We start from the raw sequence: 21,825 nt of genomic DNA on the forward strand, positions 1-21,825 counted from the left end.
TATGGGGCGTTCAATATGTATTGAATCTATCCACTCCATGGTGCTATGCTCCTATGCTACTGTGTAAATGCTGTATGGGTATTTCCTAAACGCCCGCTAATGTGTTTCAATTCCGCATTTCCATAAGTCATTCGCTATTGTCGACGAGGGCGGGTGATGTTTGGCGGAGTGCCGATGCCAGTGATTGAGCGAACTGCCCAATGTGCCCAGCTTTCAGTGTTTAAATATGTCTCGACTTCTTTCGCCCGTGCTTCTAGATCATCGACCTGCTTTTCAAATTGAGAGACTCCATCCTCAACATCCTTTACTTTAGAGACCAGAGCGTTGATCTCGTAATCCAGCTTCGCTCCAAGGACCTCTATATCTTTGATCGCTTCAGTCACATGTGATCGCTCATCTCCCAGTATATCTTGACAGCTCTGCTTCACTGCTTGATAGGACTCACTCAATTGATAATAGAGTGTGTGAAAGCTGTCCTGATCCCGAGCCCCTTGATCATCCAGTGCTTCTACACTGTTGACCTTCCGCTCCACCCAAGGGCTAATATGATCTTGAAGGTAGGTAACTTTCTCAAACAGATGCTTGAAATCTTCCGCGATGTATTTCTGCTTCTGTAAAGCAGCCCAGGTATCGGCCTCATCATCGCCATCATCATCATGGGCGCAGACAGGCTCCCATCCCAGAACAGCTTCTTCTGCGTCACTGAAGGACATTTGCCGAGGCCACCAGGCTTCATTACGAAGCCTCTTCGATGACGGTGATGCAGCAGATATGCTGTTTCGCCGACGAAGAAGAATCTGGAAATTGTGCGGAGTACGCTCTGCCTCCAATAATGGACCTTCAAGATCACCATCCCCGTATATTGAGCCCCCAACCGATGGTTCACTGGCGACTAGAGTGCGCCGTATGTCCTTCACTTGTGCAGCCCAACGAGCTTCCGCCTCAGAGTCTTTCGATGTTTCACGCGACACAGGCTCAGTAGGTGGGTTGACTCTTGAATCACTTGGTAGTGATTCGGACTCTCCACCGCGAGCTGTTGGCGCAACCCCAGATACAGGATCCTTCACTTTCGGAGACCCAGCTTGATGTTCTGCTGGGGTATTTTTCCAGGTGAAGGCCTTTCCGGTTGTCTGAGGGCTGACTGATGCTCCTGAAGACGGAGCCAAGGTTGCGGAGCTGTTTGGAGTGAGGTACCCACCCAGGCCTCGGCCCTCGACTTCAGCCCCATAATCCTTTGAATGTTTGCTGGCATGTCCTCGGCGGCCAACTGCATCCTTTATCCTACCAAGGCCAGATTTTGCATCATTCATCTTTCCTGTGACGCTCTTGAACACCGTCTTGCGTAATTGCGGGTCCCGCTCGTAAGGACTATCAACCACACTTGTAGCGGATCCAGGAGGGGGTTGCTCAGAATAGACATCATTAGGGGTCTCTCTCTCCTTCTTTCGAAGCTCGGGATCCTCTTCCGCAGGAGGCAAGTCACCTCTGTGGTGAGACCACATATACCCTCCCTGATCATCCTTCGTGAAGCTGTAGTTCGCTGAATCCCCATCTGACCTTCCCTCTCCAGCGCCGGACCTCCTTGGCTTGCCATACCATAGCCATTTTGCCCTTTCGCCATGTATGAGACTAACAAAACGGTCGATATCCAGCGTCTCGATGTCCCCAATGCCGGCTTTATCACGCCCTACCATGCCCATGACCATTTCTCCACCCTTACCACTAAGCTCAGCGACTGTAGACTTGACCGCTTTTGGCACGGCCCATCCCTCGCCAGCAGCTGCTTTTGCCGTGACTTTATGTAATTGATTGAGAGTGTATCGGTCCAGCCTTCTCGTGCGCTCCAGTTTCTGGGATTTTTGGAAATAGGCAATACCACGCTTTAGACTGAACACATCGAATGCATCTTTAGCTACGGGAGCCCCGTAGTAGTTGAGACGGTTACGAGCACCCATGAGCAGACCCAGTAACGCCGCAACCGTTGTAGGGCCAAGTATTCCATCTGTAGGTTCGATGTTGTAATATTCAGACCCAATTTCTGTCCACCAATCATTGATGGCCTTCTCTGTCACATCGCAGAGCATTCCATCGGCATATTCTTGTTCCAGTTTGCCAAATATCATCAAGGCTACCTGACAAAGCTTGACTAGCTCAATCACCGCCCCATAGAGCGGAATTCGGTCGCTAGTCTTGTAGAGCTGGAAGAATTTGGCTTGCGTAGCTCCTGCAGGTGGTGTCAAGCTCATCCCAGATCTTCCAGAGCATCCCAGACGTTTCAAGTTCTCATTGATGATGAAGTCCTCCCTGTGCTTTTTGACGTCTCCATTGGGTACCGGAATGACAGTCAACGCAGATGGAAAACTACTTAGGTTTGTGACCATAAGCATTCCAAGTGGTGTTTCCTTTGGTCTGGCATGGAATTGAGAGATAGCCTTGAAGTATACACGCAGCCTCGGTGACCACTCTTCTTCGTTCGTAGGTACACCCAACACGCCCACCAGTACCGAATGGTTCGGATCCCCTGTATATGTAGTAATGACGAAGGTTGGATGCACTCGTGAGCATGCCCATTGTTCGACGAGGTACAGTTCGTAACCTTTGAGTCGCCCATGTCGTTCGATTACGACAGTGGCAGAGTCCTCTTCAAGGTACCTAACCCAGGTCAGAGGTATTTAATATGGGAGTCTGGTGAAGATGTACCTAAAAGCCACTGGGTCTGCGAAGACAAAATGCCGACGTTGAGGGGGTTGAGGGATCGACTTGATTTTAGTTGGGAGTTGGTGAGTTGCAGGAGAGGCCATAGCCGGCTCGGCGGTGGTTGTTTTGGGCGCGCTCTTGGTCCTGCCCAGAGCATTCTGATGAGATGCTGTCTGCGAGAGAGCGGCCTCTTTAGCCTCTCTGGCCTCTCTGGCCTCTTGTTCGGTATGCAACTCCTCCATATGAGGATAGACGAACCGGCTAGACATGATTGCTAACAGCGCGGGACGGTCGTCCTGCCCTCGTCGATGGGGCGAAGCTGCTGTGACGTCGTCCTGGCCAACCTACAGTTGTGGTTGTGGTCGCAGAGCATGATGGTCTGCCAGTCGCGACTTGTGCCATGCAGGAGAAGAGGCGACAATTGCTCGAGGAGGGCGGGAAATGGGTATAGTACGAATACAGATATAAGGTATTTATATACGTTCTTAGACCACATGAAATACCGTATGTCGAACTGTGCCAATCAATCGCATGGGCTCCAGGTACTTGCGGCAAGGTACTTGGCAGCTCGCCTGGGCCCCGACAAGGGCTTTTATTGGCTTTTGTGTTTGCCTCCCCGGCAGCACGTAGAGAGACCAGCGTCCCCATGGCCGTTTAGTGGCCCAGACCCGCACTACCATATACAGCTCACCTCACGTGGAGCCTCTCTATATCATCTCAACCACTTCCATTGCTAGATACACAGCACGCTCTTTCACGATTCACTCTTCACTCTCGGCACAGGGCTTCTGATGAATCTTGTGCATGTGTCTCCAGGCAAGGCGATGAGGTAGCGGGCAATACACAACGCCTGGAAAGAACCCACAGTCGGAGCGGGGCTGTTCACCAGCTATGGATGTCCTTCAAGTGGAACTGGCCAAGCTGCGGAGGGATGCCAACCTCACGCAGAGTATCCAGGATGTCGACAGGATTATTGAGCAGCTTGAGGCTGCTAGGGAGTCGATAGTAGCAGGTACGGAACCTCCCTCCTTTGACTCCGGCGGCGCGGATGACAGCAGGAGTTCGGAGCAAGCTTTTGCTATTTCCTCCCATGCTTTCCACCCTTCTGGGGCTTTTACTCACATGCCACTGTCTCCTAGATCCAAACTCGGCCTCAATCATCCTTGCTAAGCTCCAGAACCCCCTCAAGAGTGGTTTCGATAAAGTCAACGATGATCTCAAGAAGATTCACAAAGGCCATAGCAACTATGGCAAAGCACTGGATAAGGTATGCGGCTGGCCAAGATGAGTGACGGCTGGAGTATACTGACTGGAGCGTGGCCAGAATTTCCCCGTCAAAGCCTTACCAAACGAATACGATGCTCTCGCATCCCACCCCTCTCTCATCAACAGAGCTATTGCCATGCATCTGATCCGCGAAGGGCAGTTCTCAGTTGCCTCGACATTCCTAAACGAAGCCCAGGGCCACCCACCACATCCTGCCCCTACTCCCGGGACCCCGCATCCCTCCGAATCTGACGAAGGAGATTTCTCGCCTCAGAAATCACAGGAGCTGCAGGCCAAATTTGAGAACATGTACCAGATATTGCAAGAGTTGAAGGGCCGGAACCTTCACCCGGCCATCGAATGGGCACGGATCAACCGCGATGAATTAGAGAAACGGGGCAGTGATTTGGAATTTGAACTCAGCAAGCTGCAATTCGTCTGGTTGTTCCAAGGACCCCAGGTCAATGGCCTCCCAGACGACATGAACAACGGTCTACCAGGGGCACTTAAATATGCCCGGGAACATTTTGGAAGTTTCCAAAACCGGTTCCTACGGGACATCCAACAACTAGCGACAGCCATGGCATACAGACCCAACCTCCCAGACTCTCCCTATTACCGAATATTCAACATCCAAAGCGCATGGGACGACGTCTCCGCCTCATTCACGCGCGAGTTCTGCTCGCTCCTCGGTCTCTCCGCCGAATCCCCACTCTACATCGCCGCGACAGCCGGCGCCATCGCCCTCCCCACCCTCCTCAAGCTAGCCTCGATCGTGAAGGAGAAGCGCACGGAATGGACCACGCAGGACGAGCTCCCAGTCGAGATCGCATTACCGCGCAGCATGATCTACCACCCGATCTTCGTCTGCCCCGTCAGCAAGGAGCAGACCACCGAGGCCAACCCCCCGATGATGATGCCGTGCGGCCACGTCGTCGCCAAGGAGAGCTTGAACCGCCTCAGCAAGGGCGGCAGGTTCAAATGTCCGTACTGTCCGAATGAGAGTCAGCCGAAGGACGCGCGCCGGATCGTGCTGTAGGTAGGAGATGACCGGGAGGGGGTTAGATTGTATTTAATTTTTTTTTCTCCTTTCCGGAGAACCCCCCGAACAAGACATGGTGAAATGCGGGAATATATGTATGTAAGGCTGGAGTTCTAGGCTGGGGGGCACCGGGATAGGGGATTGGGGTAGGACGGGCTGCGGCGAATTAGGAATACATACGATACGTACCTTACCTTATTTTTATTAGATCCTCTCTTGATTATTATGCATTTGTTTAATTCTCATTCAACTGTTTGTGTTGGTTCTTTATTACCTACCGTACTGAAGATAGAGATGGGATATCACACTCACTACATCACATCACATCACACTATATTACCTTTCCTTACGTACTTCCTTCCTTTCGTCGCACCTCTCACTCCCCATCCCTAAACACCCTTCCTTACCAAAAGATCCCCCCCCCCCCCCAAAAAAACAAAAGACCAAACTAGAATAATAAATGGGTAATATCAATTCAATTCCATTCATAACTCATTCAGCAGTTTCAAGAATACCTAAAGTACCTAGGTACCTCATAATAAAATTCAATCCACACACGATCAAGATTTATCCTTCCATCGTCATGTTGCGTTTTGGAGTTCGCTCGGGGTGATCTGGCTGTCTGTTTTTTTGGGGGGGGGGGGGGGGGATGGGCGTCGTTATTGTATCATGTATACCTTAGATAGGTAAGGTAGGCTATACTTTAGAGCTGCGTTGTTGTTGTTGTTGTTTTTCCCTGTGATGATGATTTTTTCTTTTTATTTTCTTGATTTGATGGGGGGGCTTTAGATGGGGGCTGAAGGGTCGTTGGGCGGGTTGGAGGAGGTGGATGGTGGTGGGGGCGAGGGGGCGTCGGTGATGGGTGTGTCTTCTGCTGCTGCTGCTTCTTCTTCTTCAGAGGCGGTTTTGATGCGCTTCTCGTCGGCGCCTAAATCCTCGCCTGCTTCGCGTTTGGGCGTGGTGGGGGTTTCTGCTTCCGGTTCTGAGGCGGCTGGCTCTTCTGGGGTGTCTTCTTTGTTGTTGTCGGCTTTCCTTCCAACGGCAGCCTCGACGTCGATGCCCTGCATTGCGACACCTGGCCCGCCTCTTTGACTCGCGCTGCCGTTGCCCTGTGGTCCCATGTCTTCCATGCCGATCTCTTCGGGACCTCTAGCATGAGGGGCTTCGTCTTCCTCTCCCAGGCCGTCTGCATCTCCTCTGCTTCCCTCGAGTTGTGAAATGGGCACGACTCCCGCCTGTTGCTCCTGTCTTAGTAATTCTCCCTGTGTGACTCCCCCTTCTGCCCGTAGGCCTGCAGTGCCGCTGCCCTCGCCCGGAGGGGATGTAGAAGATGGACCCCCCCGAGTAGACGAGACGCCATTCACGGAAACGGACACTGTCTCGACGCCACCGGGTCCGTTGGGTCCCTCGACCATTTCCGTGCTCTCCGTCTTCACTTCCCCTTCTAGAGGCGAGTGCGTATCTCCGTTACTCTTATTTAGCCATGGTATAGGCGTGAGTAGCGCACCCCCTAAACTATCATCGAACACAAGACCGCCTTGTTGAGGAGCGGAAGATGTTCGGTTGCCCCAGGATACAGATAATGGATCGATGCCGGTTCCATTTGAAAGCACGACCGCGCTCGAGGGGTCTGGGATCGCGGGGGGCAAAGGAAAAATGTGCGCTCCGGACGTGACGTGCACGACACGATCCACAGCATGGAGGTAGGCCGGGAGGGTTCGATAGTGCTGTTTGGGGGAGAGGATAAGTTCGGCGAGTCGCTGGATCGTGTGCGGTGGGTGTTTGGAGAAGAGGGTGTTGAGAGTGCTGATTATGGAAGCGAGGAGGGATTCGGCTTGCGGGGGAAGCCTGCCAGGAGGGCTATCGTCTGGTGGAGGCGCGTTCTCCTTGTCTGTGGACTGGGTAGATGTAATGCTGTTCTGGCTGGAGCCTTCCGCAGCTTGAGACTGGGGCGGCGAGGAGGGTAATGGTTGGGACGAGGCGGGGCGGGGGCGAGGAGTTGAGGGGATAGGGAAATCATTATGTACAATCTAGATGCGATCAGCTATGTCCTGGGATCGTTGGGCGCAGACGACAATTACATTCTCCAGCCTGGGTATCAATCGCGAGAGTAAAGCTGGCCATTGGTCACTGCTCCAAGATTAGCTGGGCGCCTGGGCTCGTGGGAATTTGATCGACCTACCAATCCATCGAATCGCCATTGGCGAGGGCTTGCAAGACCTCATCATCGGTGTCGATATCCATGGCGGTGGGTTGCGACAAGAATCAAAAAGTTCTGGATGGAGGCGCGCAGGCGCGTTTGCGACGTTCGCCTTGTCCCGAGACGAGACGAGACGGGAGACGCGCGCGCGGAGACTGGAAGTCGCGGCTGCTGCACCTGGGACGTGAATGACGGGAAGCAGCGGAAGATTGAAAAGAACCCTTCTCTACTTTGAGGACTCAAATGAAGTCTGCACAGGATTTGCGAACTGTTGAAGATCGAAATTCCGAATTGCTGGGCGAAACCCCACGCCAGGGTCCCGGACTATTGCGCGGAGAATTAGGATTGTACGGAGCTTCCGTATCGGCTACCGTACCGACAGTAGCGATGTGGCCTGTCCCTTGCCGTACATGCATAGTAAGCTTATCATGTGACCCGAGCTGTGCAAACATCCTCGCTCGCTTAGAAGTTTGCATCCCCTTAGCGCGTGTCCGCAGTCGTCTCTCGAGTATAAATACTCGCGTTCTCCCGCACCCTCTTTCGAAAATCATACTTACCTTCTTGGCAGCGACCTGGCTCAAGAATCAGGGCGCTGGCGATACGAGTCCTCCATTGCACATCGGGGCGACGAGAATCGTTTACTTGGCTTCGGTCACGTAATCGGGGGAATTTTTGATTGCTTGCGACCACTGGTCCACCCTTGTTTTTCATTGAGCTCTCATGCCTCGTGCTGGGACTTGAAGAAGAGGAAGAAAGGGAAGAGGAAGAAAAGGAGGAGAGGGGAGCAGACAAAACATGGCCTTGCGATAATAATACACAGGCAACATGCCCGTCCACTCCTGATACTGCACATCATACGTGCCGCGCCTTTTGCGTGACTCGCTGCCATGAACCTCGGATGGCTGGGATGGGTTCTCATGTGCTGCTACTGTAGGTAAGGTACTCAACCTCTGCACCTCTGCTACAGTACTTACTCCCCGCCATGATTCGTTCTCAACTTGTCTGTCGCAGGGCATGTCCCACCCCCTTGCGGAGGTCAAACACCCATATGCACGCCTGGATCTTCGAAACATCCAGGACATCCCCTCCTTCCTCTCGAGTCACGCACCCTCGACTACTCCTCGAGCTCTACGATGGATATCTTATCTTGATTCTTCAGCCTTCAGCCGTGGCGACTTGGCAGGCGTCGGTGTAGTTCGTGCACTGCCCGCCTCGAGGTCGGCTGTGAATGAAGCTGCGACGTCGTGATAGGACGTACGGCTTGGCACGACGGCTTACGGCTTGCGGAGAATCAACAATTGGCAAGGCGTTTTCGAAGGCTGTTTCTTGGCACGGGATCCTCTGGTCGAATTACAATGGTTGGAATCCACGGGGGGTTGCCAGACGGGAATGATCATTGATCATTGATCGTAGTATTGTCAGTAATCGTATTATCTATCATCACTATTGAACGCCCTCTTTGTCCCTCGCTGTTGAAAAGGCGGAGAACCTCGCCGCCAAGCGTATCGTGCCGTGTCCAGGAACCACTAAACCACTATAGATAATAGAGAGACTACTAAGAGACCACCACAGTCTTAATCAACCCCTTGAACTCTGACCCGGCCAGGTGCTACGGACGGACGACATACCAAACTACAGGAATAGTACCACGGTCTTATTATTTCCCGCTCCAACACTCCCGTAGCCTGCTTCCCTTAAGGCTTTAATACTCGCGACGACCTCAAACCTCCCCAATCACTCCCAGACCCCCTATCTTCACATTCGTTCAACTTCAACCCCTTCCATGACTCTCCTGTCTCTCTAGTCCAAGTCCTGTCTACGGCAAAGACGCCCTACGGCAAAGACGCCCTACGGCCCCTACCTCTCCCTACCCGCCTCCAACCCTAAGACCCCCAGCCCGCGACCCAGGTTGTTTCATCCTACGACCAAACACTCGCTACACTGTTACAGCACATCCATCCAGCCTGTGACTACTTAGTATTGAATATCAACTAATTCACTATTCGAGAGCGCCGACCTGCTCAAGACCGCGCCTCCAAGTCTCTCTACCCCCAATCATACCTGTCTTGCTCGCTTCTTCGCATCACATCGCATCGCATCACATCACATAACATCGTATCGCGGCGTGCGTCGCAACCTCACGAATCCTCCTCTCACACCTCAGCCTTGACCTCGCTCCTGCTCAGGAGCACAATCACCGCCATCGTGGCGTACCGACCCGAATCACGGAGTTCTCTTCTGAATGCTGGAGATCCAGCATATCAGTCGTATGAGGGAGGATACTATCATCGGGAAGGTCTCACGCCACCAGTCGTAGGCCCGGTGCCTCGACGAAGAAGGATGTACATACCCAGAACTACCTGGACATGGGCCTTCATGGCGACGACGATGGTGCAAGCCGCCATTACACTCGCAATGGAATCGTAAGCTAGCCACACTGCCGGAGATAGCACTCTCTGCAGAGTTAACTTTGCATTTATAGGTATATCTTTGCCAAGTTCCAAGAGAGTCTACGGCCAGACATTCCGACCATACCAGACATGAAAGCCATCCCGACATACCTTACACTCTTTATCTTCGGGTTTCTCTACCAACTGGTACTCGTCTACGACTCCTTGCGACTTAAAAATACCATCCAAGTCATCGGGCTTTGCATCTATAATCTTGGCATGCTTATCTATGCTGCCATTCAATACGATCAGATCAACAAGGCAATCCATACCTTGGAGGGTCTGGACTACGTGGACAAGAAAGCAGATGTCTGGGATGACGTGCATCCATACCTGCTCGCCGTTCCATGTATTATCGCTTTCTTCTCCGTTGTCATGTCCTTCGTTGCCTGGAAGCTCTATGATGAATTTGCCTGGACCATCTATAAGCACATCAGCGCAGACCTACGGATGAAGCATCGCTTCCTCACATTTCAGGTAAGGCTTCATAATCGTGTGGTCGGGATACATGCTAATGGCACTTTAGATCTACATTGCTCTGCTGAAATTTGATTTTTTCTTCTTCCTGGGCTTTACAGTCCAGTTCCTTGTGATCGTCACCGGCCTGGAAAACGTGGAAAAATTGATCACCATCATCGCCGTCCCCGTCACGGTCCTCATTCTCATCATGGCAGCATTCTGGACCCGACGCGAGAACCACTTCGGGATGGTGTTAACAATCGTCTGTTTCTTCGGTGGATTGGCATATTTCATCTTCAAGCTTGCCCGGATGTACCAAGCCAGTCATGAACAGAACTACTTACCTGTTCGGAAGACTCTTACCAGCTTCGCGGTAATCACGATCACTTTAATTGTCCTTACGATCATCAACGCCTCAGTATGCATGGCCAACTTCAACAAGGGACTGAAGCCACATATTCAAAAGCGCAAAATCGCCGATGTTGAGGAGAAGGTCACCAAGATGACTGAGCTGCCGGATCTCAAGAATGGGCCAGTAACGACTCGGATGGAAATAGACTAAGCGTTTGTGAATAATGGATATTAGGAGTGCTTGGGTGAAAGGCCAAGGCTGGAAAATTGCAGGCCATGTATACTGAAACGACTACGACCTTTTCTTTGCTGGTTCTACGGATCTGATGACTCAGGATCATATGCTTCGTGGCTATCGAGGCATTTCATACCCGGATGGCGTTACGAGATGTTGGATGGAGTTCAGGTTAATTACAATGCATAGGAGGAGCGCATGGATACCAGTGTGAGCGATTTCTATGTGAGGGCCCATGTTGCCGGCTTCATCGTACCTTCAAAGCGAATAAGAGAGCTTTTTCAAGACTAAAAATTGCCATCAAATATCGTGAAGCTGTAGGCACTTGATTGTGAAGCAGCAGCCTCGATCAAACGATACCGATACGTGTGAGGCCCCCTTGGGTAGCTAAGGTAAGGAGGCTGCCGCAGGGATCCGAGGCAAGTTCCAACCCCACACTCGTTTGCCCCGGATTCTACTCCGCGGCTTCAACTATTATTTACTACCCGAGGCCCCCCGCGATACGTCAAAACGTCCCTCCCAATAGCCACAGCAAACAAGAAGTTGCACCGCTCTTTTCCAACAACATGTAGCAAGCTGCTGCATGACAACAATAGCTCTCGTTACTCTACCTATTTGCAAACAATTTGGAGGACAGTTAAGCTCTGTTTATTGGCAGGCCAGACCACGTCCTGCTTCAAAGTCCCAGCTAGAGCAAGGAACTCAAGTCAAGTAACGCTTTCAACTGCGACAAAATGCCTTCTTCTTTTCCCGAATCCTACGCAGCGCTCCCCTTCCAGCATATCCGCCTCTCTCACATCCCAGAGAGTTCCCCCACACCCACACCCGTCATCCTGATCACCCTGCACCGACCCGGCAAGAACAATGCCTTCACAGGGATCATGGCCACGGATCTCGAGACGGCATTCGACCTGCTCTCGCACGACCCGCGCGTGAAAGCCATCGTCGTGACCGGCGACGGCAAGATGTTCTGCGCCGGCGCAGACCTTGACGGCGGTGCTGGGTTCGCGACGCGCGATACGCCTCGCACACACCGCGACACTGGGGGGCGTGTGACCCTCGCGATCCACCGGTGCACCAAGCCGGTCATTGCGGCGATCAATGGGAGCGCGGTGGGCGTGGGTATCACCATGACGCTGCCGATGAACATTAGGATCGTGAGCGAGAAGGCCAAGATCGGGTTTGTGTTTGCGAGGCGAGGCATCGTCATGGAGGCTGCGTCGAGCTATTTCTTACCGCGATTGATTGGCTTGAGTAGAGCGATGCATCTCGTCACCACGGGCGCCGTGTACCCCTCCACAGATCCCTTACTGCGAGATTTATTCTCGGAGGTCCTCCCGCCTGAAAAGGTGTTGCCCAGAGCGTTGGAGCTGGCGGACGACATCGCGAAGAATACCAGTACCGTCAGCACTGCGCTGATGAAGGACATGATGTGGAGGAATCCGGGCTCGGCCGAGAAGACGCATCTTCTGGATTCGAAGATCCTGTTGGATTTGTTCAATGGGAAGGATCAGCAGGAGGGCGTGGATTCGTTCCTGCAGAAGAGACAGGCTGCTTTCAAGGGCAACATGGCGGATAATGCCCCAGCTGTTTGGCCTTGGTGGGATCCTATTGACACGGCCCCACCTGTCACAGTGGAGGACTTGAAAGCGAAACTCTGACAATTGTATGTGAATGACATATAGCTAGGTTTGATAATGCAGCAAATGTGGGCTACCGGGACGTGGTAATTCGACAGCGTGTTACCAACAGGAACTGCATTCTAATTCTAACCTATATATATACTCGTGATGTCCTACAGAATCAAACGTGCCTTAGCCAGCCTTAGAGCATGCATCTCCTCAATTCGAGGTGCCACCTGTAACCATCCCACTTTCCAAGTCCCACCGCTAATTTACCTATTTAAGATCCCAAGAATTAACATTTACGATAAGAGAGTCGACTTCTCAAACCTCCCTCCATCAATAAGAAGAAGAGGATAGTAGAACCCATCCACGAGCTCGATAACTCAAAGAACTTGCCATCACCCCCCCTTCTCCCATCGTCATCATGCCTCAGAAAGAATCTGTCTTCACCGACAAGGCCCCGGCGCCTTTGCCTTTCTTCTCCCAGGCAATTAAGTGTAATGGCATGGTGTACTGCTCAGGCTCTATCGGGACGGATCCCAAGACTGGGAAGTTAGTTGAAGGCAGCGTTGCGGATCGATGTGTAAGTTCACCCACCTCCCCTCGCTCTTCGAGTCCCCAAATTTCCCTTCGCCCCCCCCATCTTCAAAGAAAAAAGAGAAAATCCCCCAGAATGGCAAAACCAAAAAAAAAAAAGAAAGGAAAAAAAAAAAACCGAAGAATCAATCAGCTGACTTACCCATCCCCCTCAAGGCCCAATCCCTCGCCAACCTAAGCGCCGTCCTCGAAGCCTCGGGGAGCAGCATCGACAACGTCGTCAAGGTCAACATCTTCCTGACCGACATCGCCGACTTCGCGACCATCAACACCGTCTACGACAAGGTCTTCCACAAGGAGCCCAAGCCGTGCCGCACCTGCGTCGCGGTGCACCAGCTCCCGCTCGGCACCGACGTCGAGATCGAGTGCACGGCGCATCTGTAAGGTGAAGACGCGATCCTCACGCCCCGGGGCTTTTCTTGCTAATGTGTGCCCCTTTTTGGGGGGGATTGTAGGAATGAAGGGGAGCGTGCTAAGTTATAGCCGCGAAAGGCGTTGTTGGTGTGGGCACTGAGTGAGTGAGTGAGTGTGTGAGTGAACAGCATGAAGTGATGGCATGGGTTTTGTGAGATCCTGCTATGGTCACTTTTCCGGTGCTTGAATTTTTTTTATCTAAGAGTGGGGAAAAAAAAGAGAAGATTAGGAATCGATACTTCTCCCCCGTGTGAGTGAGTGTTTTCGGATGGTTGATTGATATTGAAGTACGGTATGTACCCTATGACCGCAACCAGCAGCCCGGATCACGCGAGTCTAGCTTTGTTCGAAAGCATTCATCATGTGGACTGGTTGAAAGCATCTCATTATATTCAGCAAGGTATAGTTTAGAGGGGGGGCATCCCCTTGTGATTTCTTTATTGTCATTCCTCGCAAAAGGGAGGAATGTTTATCCCGCCTCCTTTCTTTATTGATTTCTCACAATGCGTCCATATTCGCACAAGAGAGAAGACCAAGCTACTCGAGATGGGACCCTTTCGGTATAGATTTAATACAGTATGTACTTTAGGCACTATGCCTAGGTACAGCTGTCGGCTCGACATATAATGAACAATCCCATTCCCTGACCACAGACGAGAGGAGTCCAGATAAAAGTGCATCTATCTAGAGCACCGACGAGCACTGGAATATACCAAAGCCGCAACGATGGCCAATGACAATACTAACATCCCTCATTCGCAGAGCAGCTCGCCGGGGACTGCATCTACAGCCGCTGGAGGGAAGATTTGGAGCCCAACCGGAAAACACGAAAAATCTCCAGGTACCACTCCTTCGAATCAAGGAACCGCTGAAAAGGGGAAGGCAGGGGGAGCCCAACAGCTGGGTAAACCGCCGCCATGGCCCGGAACTGCAGAACTTGGGCAACTCTCGCATGCACAGACGGGAAATCAAGATGTCGTGAAGTTTAACCCTTTGCAACAGAAACAACGGAGAGCGCGAGCAGCGCTGAAGAAATTGCGTGAACCCCCTAAAGAGATTAGGCCGGACTGGACGCCGGATCATCCTCGTATACTGTCGGACAATATCAAACACATTATCGATGCGACCCGTGATCCGGCGGAACTGAGATATAACCACGGAAAAAAAGATGATGATGACAATAGGCGTTCAGAGGAAGAAGAGCCCCCACCCCCGACTCAAACTAGACAGGCACAGCAGGCAATTCCTGGACAGACAGGAACTTCAAGCCAGCCAGCATCTCAAGGCCACAAACGGCAGCGCGAAGAAGAGGGCAGGGCTTCAGATGAACCCGACATCAGGAGCATCACGGCCGAAAACCAGCGGCCATTGAAAAGAGTGAAGTTGAGAACCGGCATCACGCAGCACGTGCCGGAAGAGCTCACAACCCTGCGACCCCAACCTCTGCGGTTGAGTTTCCCTCCTCATCCTGCCGACGATCGCAGCGATGCATGGTTCGTCGAGGAGTTCCGCAAGCTGTTTCGGCGGATAGACAGGTTTGCCCAGGACTACTTTGCTCGGCATGACCTCGATGAAGGGGAGTTCCACCAGCCGTGGGCCGCGGACATGTCTCCCGAGTTCCTGCGGTACGTCGAGCAGGTGGCGGAAGCCGACCCCGCGGTTGGGGGTTGGGATAACTTGCTCCGGGATACGGTGCAGAGGAAATGGCTCATCGTGGCAGTCATCATGCGAATCCTGGAAGTAAAGGTCTTTGGCGCTGACCTCTGGGGTGCGGATGCAGAAGAGAAAGAAGTCTTGCTTGGCTTGGAGAAAGCCCTTTTGACTCGAGAAGGTAGGATCCAGCATCCTTTGACTCGCAAGAGACGCAATGGAGTTGCTAACCCGCCCTCTCCAGGATTCTCCCGTAACGCCGTCCGCTCTCACATGGTCCGTACCATTGTCGGAAAGGGACCAGTAACCAAATACTTCCACCCCGAAGTAGCACAGCTCACGGCCCAAGTGGCACTCCTTTTCAACCCTCTCTCCGACTTCCTCTACAGGAGGCCTCCAACAGACGGCCGCGCCAACCCCCAGATGGCAGACCAATACCAGGCTCTCCACAACATAATCTCCACCGCCGCCTACCTCTCAATCTGCATCCGCCTCTCCCCCACCATCTTCTACTTCACCGCCCTCACCCCCAACACCCCCTACGACCCAGCCGACCAACACAGTCTCGAGTCGCTCCTCTACACCCACAGCAAAGCCGCCGTCCTGCACTCCCGCACCGTCGCCCTCTCCATCTTCCAAAACCGAACATCCCACCTAACCACCACCCTCGCCCGTCTCCAGACCGCCGGCCACCGTCCCACAAGCCGCATCTACAGACGCGCCCAAGCGGCGCTCGACTCGCATCTGCGCACCCAGGCACAGCCCCTATCACGCACCCACCGCGCACTCGTGAAGATCGCCATCTGGCCCGCGATCCGCCGCTTCAAGCCTGGCTCCTCCCAGGACGAAAGACTCAACATCCCCCTAGGATCCCGCGACGGTTTCCGAATCTTCGACGTCGGGAAAGCAGCCGCAGTCTTCTATTACGGGATGGAAAACAGGAGGGAGGCGCTGAAGGGGAGGACAAGCTTGGAGGCGCTGGCAAGGATGAAAAGGAGGAGGTATGGCGAGAGAGAACCTGGCGTAGGTAGGGGAGTGGTGTTGTTCGCGGCCGCGGCTGCGGCGGCTGCGGTTGCGGGTATCCCGGCGGCTTTGGCTTATGGAGAGGGATTTAGACGCGTGGCGGAAGAGTATTTGGGTGGTGTTTTTGCGATCCCATCTTTGCCAGCAAACTCCTTTTTGGGATCGGTTGCTCAGCTTATAGGCGGTCAGCTTCGTTGATCCTATTTTTTTCTGAGTGTTATTCTGCTGGAGCTCGGCGTTGTTCGATATATTTGTTCGATCGTTTTGACGTACCTTAAGCTAGAAGCTCTCTTCCTGTACTCGGCCAATTTTGGGCATGATTGTTGGATGATGCAGCCTGAGATGATTAATTTGCATTTCCTTTTCGTAGCTAGAAATTGTAAACATTATGTATAGTTTCCCTCGCTCGCTACCTTGCCTCGATACCCTACGCCGATAATAACTGAAGCCTGGTATCATGATGCCTCTTCTCTCTTGAACACCGAGATCCACCGGGGAAGATCGAACTATCCAACAAAGGAAAAAGAGGCCGAACCCTCTCGACGCCGTGCAATATGTTTTGTTTTCCGTTGCTCCCAGGACTCGGGCCCCTAAGAAACAGGAGGCGGAACCGTTTTCTTCTTCTCTTTCTTGGCCCATCGAAGACCGCAAGCGTTACAGAGTGTCTTAGGCCCACTTGGCCCCTTGCGCCACTCGGGCGAATCCAAAGTCCCTTGTATTCACGTTAGCTTTACGCAGAGAGTTGAGCGAGGGAGGGAACATACCGCAATCAGTACAGACGTATTCATCGGGGAGTTTGATTTTCTTCTTCTTCTCGCCACCACTCGATTCTTTGTCCGCGGGGATTGCAATACCGGCGTCTCCTCGGACTAGGGCTGGGCTCTGGCCGCCGGTACTGATGCCGAGACTTCTCTCTCCATCTTGATACCGTAGGCCGGTCAGCATCTCGATGCTTTCAATGTGTGTGGCGCCTTCGTAACGAGCCATCTTATCAGTGATAGAATCTGGCTTGCTGCCTGCATTAGCATCCTCCAGGTTCTGTCGAGTCAGGGCCCCATTCGATGGCTTTGCAGGAGGGGGCATCGCTAAGGGGTTTGTCATAAGGCCCGTTATTGTTCTTGAAGTTGAAGCTCCCCCAACTGTATCGATCTCCTCGGATGGGATATCTGAACGGCCCTCTTGCTTCTTTTGCCAGAGCCTCTGGGCCTCCTCCGCTTCTTCTGCTTCTTCCCTCTTCAACTCATTGATACGCTTCGTCAGTCGCTCATTCTCGATCTTGTGCTCCAAAAACGAATCCAGCAATGCGGCATTCTTAGTCGGATAGGGGCGAGCCATCATGAAGAACCCCCGACAGAAACCTGCTGAGTTGCTTGGCCTAAACGCAGCAGCTTCAGACGTAAGGTGGGGATGCCCGTGAGACTCGAAGATCGTGTATGTGCCATCCTTCTTCCGGAAACGATAGAAAAACTGCAGAGGATTCCCACTCGCTATGGACTCGTTGAACTCCCGCATAAATATTCCACTATCATCTGGATGTATGAAATCGATGATAAACTTCCCTAAGAGTTCGTCTTGTGGATATCCAGTCAGATGTTCGCCACTCGGTGAAAGGTAGACTATTCGCCCGTCCGGAGTAAGAACATGCAAGAAGTCTTGCAGCTCTTCGATGATGCGCTGCGACCAATTCTTCCTCTTCATAAATTCCGTAAGCGTACTGCTACTAGAAAGTGTTGACTGTGCACCGAAATCGCTAGGTAATGGTCCCGCTCCAGCAGTGTTCACAGGTCGGTCCACAGCCCCAGACCCGATTGCCCGTCCACCATCGGTTTTCTCGGCCTCGTTATGTGACATGGTGGTATCCAGAGGCATATATGACTTCCCAGTGCCGTCATCGAGACTGTTGGCATTGAGGGTCACAGGCATGCCATCGAAATCTGTGAGCATTCCGTCTTGCAACATTCCGGTCATGGAAGCGTCAAGGGTGTTGGAACCTGGCTTTATTGCTATCAGAACATGGTTGTTCTATGCCAGGAGAGGAAGCATACCTGCAAGGCAGACAGGCCACCGATGCCGTACATTGAGGATCGATCCATATTGTCCATATTCTTATCTCGTGGGGAAGATCCCCGGGACGCTCTAGCAAGCTCTCCCTGCAAGCAAACCACATTCGAAGACCAAGGCCACAATGCCTTTATTTTGGAGTTTCATCTACAATATGCTCATTGTAGGACCTGGCATCTGCTAAACTCGGTCCGTAGCTTGACATCTGTGGCACGCTTCGCGCGTTGCGGGGATCAAGCTCGAGGCGATTGAAGTTCCACTTTATACATTCATATCTGCACGTGATCACGCTACCTAGTCGTACCGCGTTCACGCGTACCTTACTTCAACATCTTTCGCAGTACACACCACCGTCACTATCGACGCCCTCATTCTCACCACGTCGCAAAGGAATGAGCTAGTGCAGATTTGATCAGTCAGTTAAGATGTAAGTATATTCCGCCTTCTTAAGAAGCTTCATATTTAACTTACTGGTCTTTCTAGGAGTATGTTTCACCACGCCTTTCTTGTCCGTCTCCTAACATTGCCCCCGCAGGTTCGATAGAGCAACTCTCTATCTTGGGGTAAGCACAAGCTTCTAGTACTTGGAATCCGGGAATAACTAACAATCGTCATAGGATCCGCTCCTTCGATAACCAATACAGAGAGGCCATAAAATTCAGCACTCCCTTGACCCTTATCGTCGGATGCAATGGTTCAGGCAAAACCGTACGCTTCCACCTCCCACGTTCATATGCGAAACATTCTGAGATTTTTAGACTATTATCGAATGTCTTAAATATGCCACTACGGGACAGCTCCCCCCGGGCAGCTACAAAGGCGGGGCGTTTGTACATGATCCAAAGGTAAATAATCCAGCAACACAGATCCAGACTCAAGAGGTATAATCTGACCCTTAAATAGCTCTGCGGAGAAAAGGAGGTGATGGCACAAGTGAAACTTGGATTTAAAACCGGTTCTGGAGCAAAGTTCGCCGTCTCGAGAAGCCTACAACTCACAGTCAAGAAAAACGCCAGATCCATGAAATCCCTCGACGGTTCTCTCTTAATGGTCAAGGATGGCGAACGAACTGTGATATCCCAACGAGTTGGAGAGCTCGATACAATCGTACCACAATATCTTGGAGTGTCCTCAGCGGTCCTAGAAAATGTTATATTTTGTCATCAGGAAGACTCATTGTGGCCCATGAGTGAACCAGCCGCACTTAAGAAGAAGTTTGATGAGATTTTTGAGGCTTTAAAATACACAAAAGCAATTGATAACCTCAAGAAATTGAGAAAGGCCCAAGCCACCGAGTTGGCAGTACTCAAGGTGCACGAGGAGCAAGACAAAGCCAACAAAGACAAAGGTCAGAAAGTGGAGAAACACTCCCGAATGCTTCTAAGCCAAATTGATGAGCTTCGGCAGCAAGCCGAGGCTATCGACGAAGAGATGAAAATTGCTCTGGAAGCGGGAAAAGAGAAGCACATGCTAGCAAATGATGCGCTGAACATTGTTAACGAATTGAAGACCAAGAAGGACCAGGAATCTTTCCTCCAGAAACAGGTTGATTCATTGAGGAACACACTGGAAGAGCTTCAGGAGTCGGATGAATGGCTTCGCTCAACTTTGGAGCAATACGAACAGCGCATGGCTCAATACAGGGACCAGGGGCAGGAGTATCAACTAAGCTATCAAGAGCTCCAGCAGACCCTTTCAGATTCACGTCGAGCAATGGCTGAGAAGCTTGCGGAACAGGGTCAACATCAAGCTCAGAAGAAGAACTACGAAAGACAGCTCCAGGATCGGGCGCAGCTAGTCAGAGAAGCAGCAAGGCGGCACGGGATGCGGGGTTACGATGGTGATCTTGATGAGGATCAGATCGGGGAGTTCGTTTCCAGAGTGCGAAAATTATCTCAGGATAAGGATCGCGAGTTGGAACGCATTAAAAGAGCCACTGATGAAGAGCTTAAGAAGACTCAAGCCGTCCTCACGGAGCTGGACAACAGTCGAAGTGCTCGAACACAAGATAGGTTGAATGCAAGACAAACGATCGCCGACAATGAGAGGAAGTCAACCCCTATACAACGTGATCTGGATTCCATCAGCGTGGATGAAGGTGCCAAGGCAGCTTTGGAGGCGTCCCTCAGGGATGTCCAAGATCGATTTCAAAGAGCCACCGAGGAGTATGAGGCTGCAGAATGGGACAGGAACCTAAATATTGAGAACAGCAAGCTCCGGGACTTTGAAAGTGAGTCAGAGAGACTGACGGCGGAACTTGTACAGAGCAACAAACTTGCCACGGATCGGGCGCATTTTGAACACCTTAAGAAATTAGTCAAGGGAGCTCAACAAGGGTTGGATACCATGATATCCACTCATGGTGATCAACTTAGCTCCGTTATTGGTGCCGGGTGGGAAGTCGACAGCTTAGAACGTGAGTTCCAAGCTGTTTTGGACCAGAGATCCCGTTCTGTTGCAGATGCCCAAAAGCAGCAGGAAGGTACAAGCCATGAGCTTGGTGAAGTTCAATTCAAGCTCAAGACTATCCGCGAGATGCTGAAAAAGAAGAAGGAAGACATGAAGGATTGCCAAACTACTGTCCTAAACTCTCTTACTACAGAAGAAGGCGCACCCCTCACCAGTGTTGACGACTATCTAGAGGAATTGGATCTTCTCGAACAGGAGCGAAATAGCGTCCAGAAGGATATCGATGGCTTCGCATATGTTACTGACTACTACACTCGATGCCTCAATGATGTAAACTCCCAAAACAAGTGCAGACTTTGCGATAGGAAGTTTGCAGACAAGAAAGAGCGGTCTTTAGCGCTTGAGAAGATAAACAAACAACTTGCCAAGGATGCTAGGGCAGCTCTTGAAGACGATTTGAAGAGGCTTGACGCGGATCTCAAGAAGGCTGTGGCCGCCCGACCTCAATATGAAACCTTCAAGACCCTATCTGCAACTGAGATTCCAGCACTCGAGAAGGAGCTCCAGGAAGCCAAACAAAGGGATGATGAGCTTAATCGTGTCCTCGAGCAACATGATAGCCTGTTCAATCAAGCGATGTCGGCTAAGAAAGAGGTTGAATCTCTTTCGACCACAGTGAGAACTATTACGGGATACCGCAGCGAGATTTCCAAGCATGAAGCCGATATTGCCAGACTTTCCTCCCAGCAGAAGTTGTCAGGCAGTTCTCTGTCGATCGAAGAGATAGACGAACAGCAGACAGCTTGTTCCGCGCAGATTCGATCGTTGAAAGCGAAGATCCAGAAGATGTCTTCCGACAAGGAGCATGCAAAAAGCACGATGAACAACTTGCAAGTTGAGATGAGCAGCATATCAAGCAAACTCGCCTCAGCTGAGCACGCGTTGGAGAGGAAGAGAGATCTTCTTTCTCGGCTCGAGGGGCTCCGCGAGAACACTAGCCAGCTGCGCGAAGATATAAAACGGGCGGACGCTGATCTTGAGGCGTTGATTCCCCGGTTCGAAAAAGCAAAAGCTCAACATGATGACGCCAAACAACGTGGCCGGGAAAAAGAAAAAGAGGTCCAGGTAGATAAGGATAGGCTCGCCGACACTGTGAACAAGTTCAACCTAGCCGAAGCGGGCATTAATAGGTATCTCGATGAGGGCGGACCCCAGAATCTTGCCGCCTGTGAACGGGCTATTAAAGCCCTTGAACAAGATCAAGTGCGTATCGAGGGCGAACTTTCACAGATCACGCAAAAGAATAATGATCTGAAAAAGCGAATCGATGATGGCGAGCGGACAAA

The 21,825-nt window shown here is 51.8% G+C and overlaps 9 protein-coding genes across 9 annotated transcripts; 6 read left to right on the forward strand and 3 right to left on the reverse strand.

Moving 5' to 3' along the window:
* Nucleotides 1-134: 134 nt before the first annotated feature.
* Nucleotides 135-2,801, reverse strand: M430DRAFT_109665 (hypothetical protein; the record flags this gene model as incomplete). Its single annotated transcript, XM_024861297.1, has 2 exons — nt 135-2,652; nt 2,701-2,801. 2 exons carry the CDS (start codon nt 2,799-2,801, stop codon nt 135-137), a joined length of 2,619 nt encoding a protein of 872 aa, XP_024717196.1.
* A 581-nt stretch (nt 2,802-3,382) lies between these two features.
* Nucleotides 3,383-5,317, forward strand: M430DRAFT_70033 (hypothetical protein). The gene is made up of 3 exons (XM_024869471.1): nt 3,383-3,709; nt 3,837-3,964; nt 4,022-5,317. The coding sequence occupies exons 1-3, from the start codon at nt 3,589-3,591 to the stop codon at nt 5,000-5,002; spliced, it is 1,230 nt and encodes a 409-aa protein (XP_024717197.1). The 5' UTR covers nt 3,383-3,588; the 3' UTR covers nt 5,003-5,317.
* Nucleotides 5,318-5,790: 473 nt separating this feature from the next.
* M430DRAFT_23018 (hypothetical protein) lies at nt 5,791-7,249 on the reverse strand (the record flags this gene model as incomplete). Its single annotated transcript, XM_024864818.1, has 3 exons — nt 5,791-7,035; nt 7,087-7,135; nt 7,188-7,249. 3 exons carry the CDS (start codon nt 7,247-7,249, stop codon nt 5,791-5,793), a joined length of 1,356 nt encoding a protein of 451 aa, XP_024717198.1.
* An 843-nt stretch (nt 7,250-8,092) lies between these two features.
* M430DRAFT_31479 (hypothetical protein) lies at nt 8,093-8,453 on the forward strand (the record flags this gene model as incomplete). Its single annotated transcript, XM_024866041.1, has 2 exons — nt 8,093-8,135; nt 8,173-8,453. The coding sequence occupies 2 exons, from the start codon at nt 8,093-8,095 to the stop codon at nt 8,451-8,453; spliced, it is 324 nt and encodes a 107-aa protein (XP_024717199.1).
* Nucleotides 8,454-9,545: 1,092 nt separating this feature from the next.
* M430DRAFT_109826 (hypothetical protein) lies at nt 9,546-10,676 on the forward strand (the record flags this gene model as incomplete). Its single annotated transcript, XM_024861310.1, has 3 exons — nt 9,546-9,628; nt 9,688-10,132; nt 10,182-10,676. The coding sequence occupies 3 exons, from the start codon at nt 9,546-9,548 to the stop codon at nt 10,674-10,676; spliced, it is 1,023 nt and encodes a 340-aa protein (XP_024717200.1).
* A 480-nt stretch (nt 10,677-11,156) lies between these two features.
* M430DRAFT_37539 (hypothetical protein) lies at nt 11,157-12,415 on the forward strand. Its single transcript, XM_024867142.1, has one exon. It carries the CDS (start codon nt 11,435-11,437, stop codon nt 12,359-12,361), a length of 927 nt encoding a protein of 308 aa, XP_024717201.1. The 5' UTR covers nt 11,157-11,434; the 3' UTR covers nt 12,362-12,415.
* Nucleotides 12,416-12,749: 334 nt separating this feature from the next.
* Nucleotides 12,750-13,306, forward strand: M430DRAFT_110291 (hypothetical protein; the record flags this gene model as incomplete). The annotated part of the gene is made up of 2 exons (XM_024861347.1): nt 12,750-12,908; nt 13,079-13,306. 2 exons carry the CDS (start codon nt 12,750-12,752, stop codon nt 13,304-13,306), a joined length of 387 nt encoding a protein of 128 aa, XP_024717202.1.
* A 756-nt stretch (nt 13,307-14,062) lies between these two features.
* Nucleotides 14,063-16,405, forward strand: M430DRAFT_54169 (hypothetical protein; the record flags this gene model as incomplete). Its single annotated transcript, XM_024868445.1, has 2 exons — nt 14,063-16,193; nt 16,293-16,405. The coding sequence occupies 2 exons, from the start codon at nt 14,063-14,065 to the stop codon at nt 16,403-16,405; spliced, it is 2,244 nt and encodes a 747-aa protein (XP_024717203.1).
* Nucleotides 16,406-16,599: 194 nt separating this feature from the next.
* On the reverse strand, nt 16,600-18,102 carry M430DRAFT_31484 (hypothetical protein; the record flags this gene model as incomplete). Its single annotated transcript, XM_024866042.1, has 3 exons — nt 16,600-16,721; nt 16,774-18,004; nt 18,055-18,102. 3 exons carry the CDS (start codon nt 18,100-18,102, stop codon nt 16,600-16,602), a joined length of 1,401 nt encoding a protein of 466 aa, XP_024717204.1.
* Nucleotides 18,103-21,825: the final 3,723 nt, after the last annotated feature.

The sequence above is a fragment of the Amorphotheca resinae genome (genome assembly GCF_003019875.1).
Source record: "Amorphotheca resinae ATCC 22711 unplaced genomic scaffold M430scaffold_13, whole genome shotgun sequence".
NCBI lineage: Eukaryota > Fungi > Ascomycota > Leotiomycetes > Helotiales > Amorphothecaceae > Amorphotheca > Amorphotheca resinae.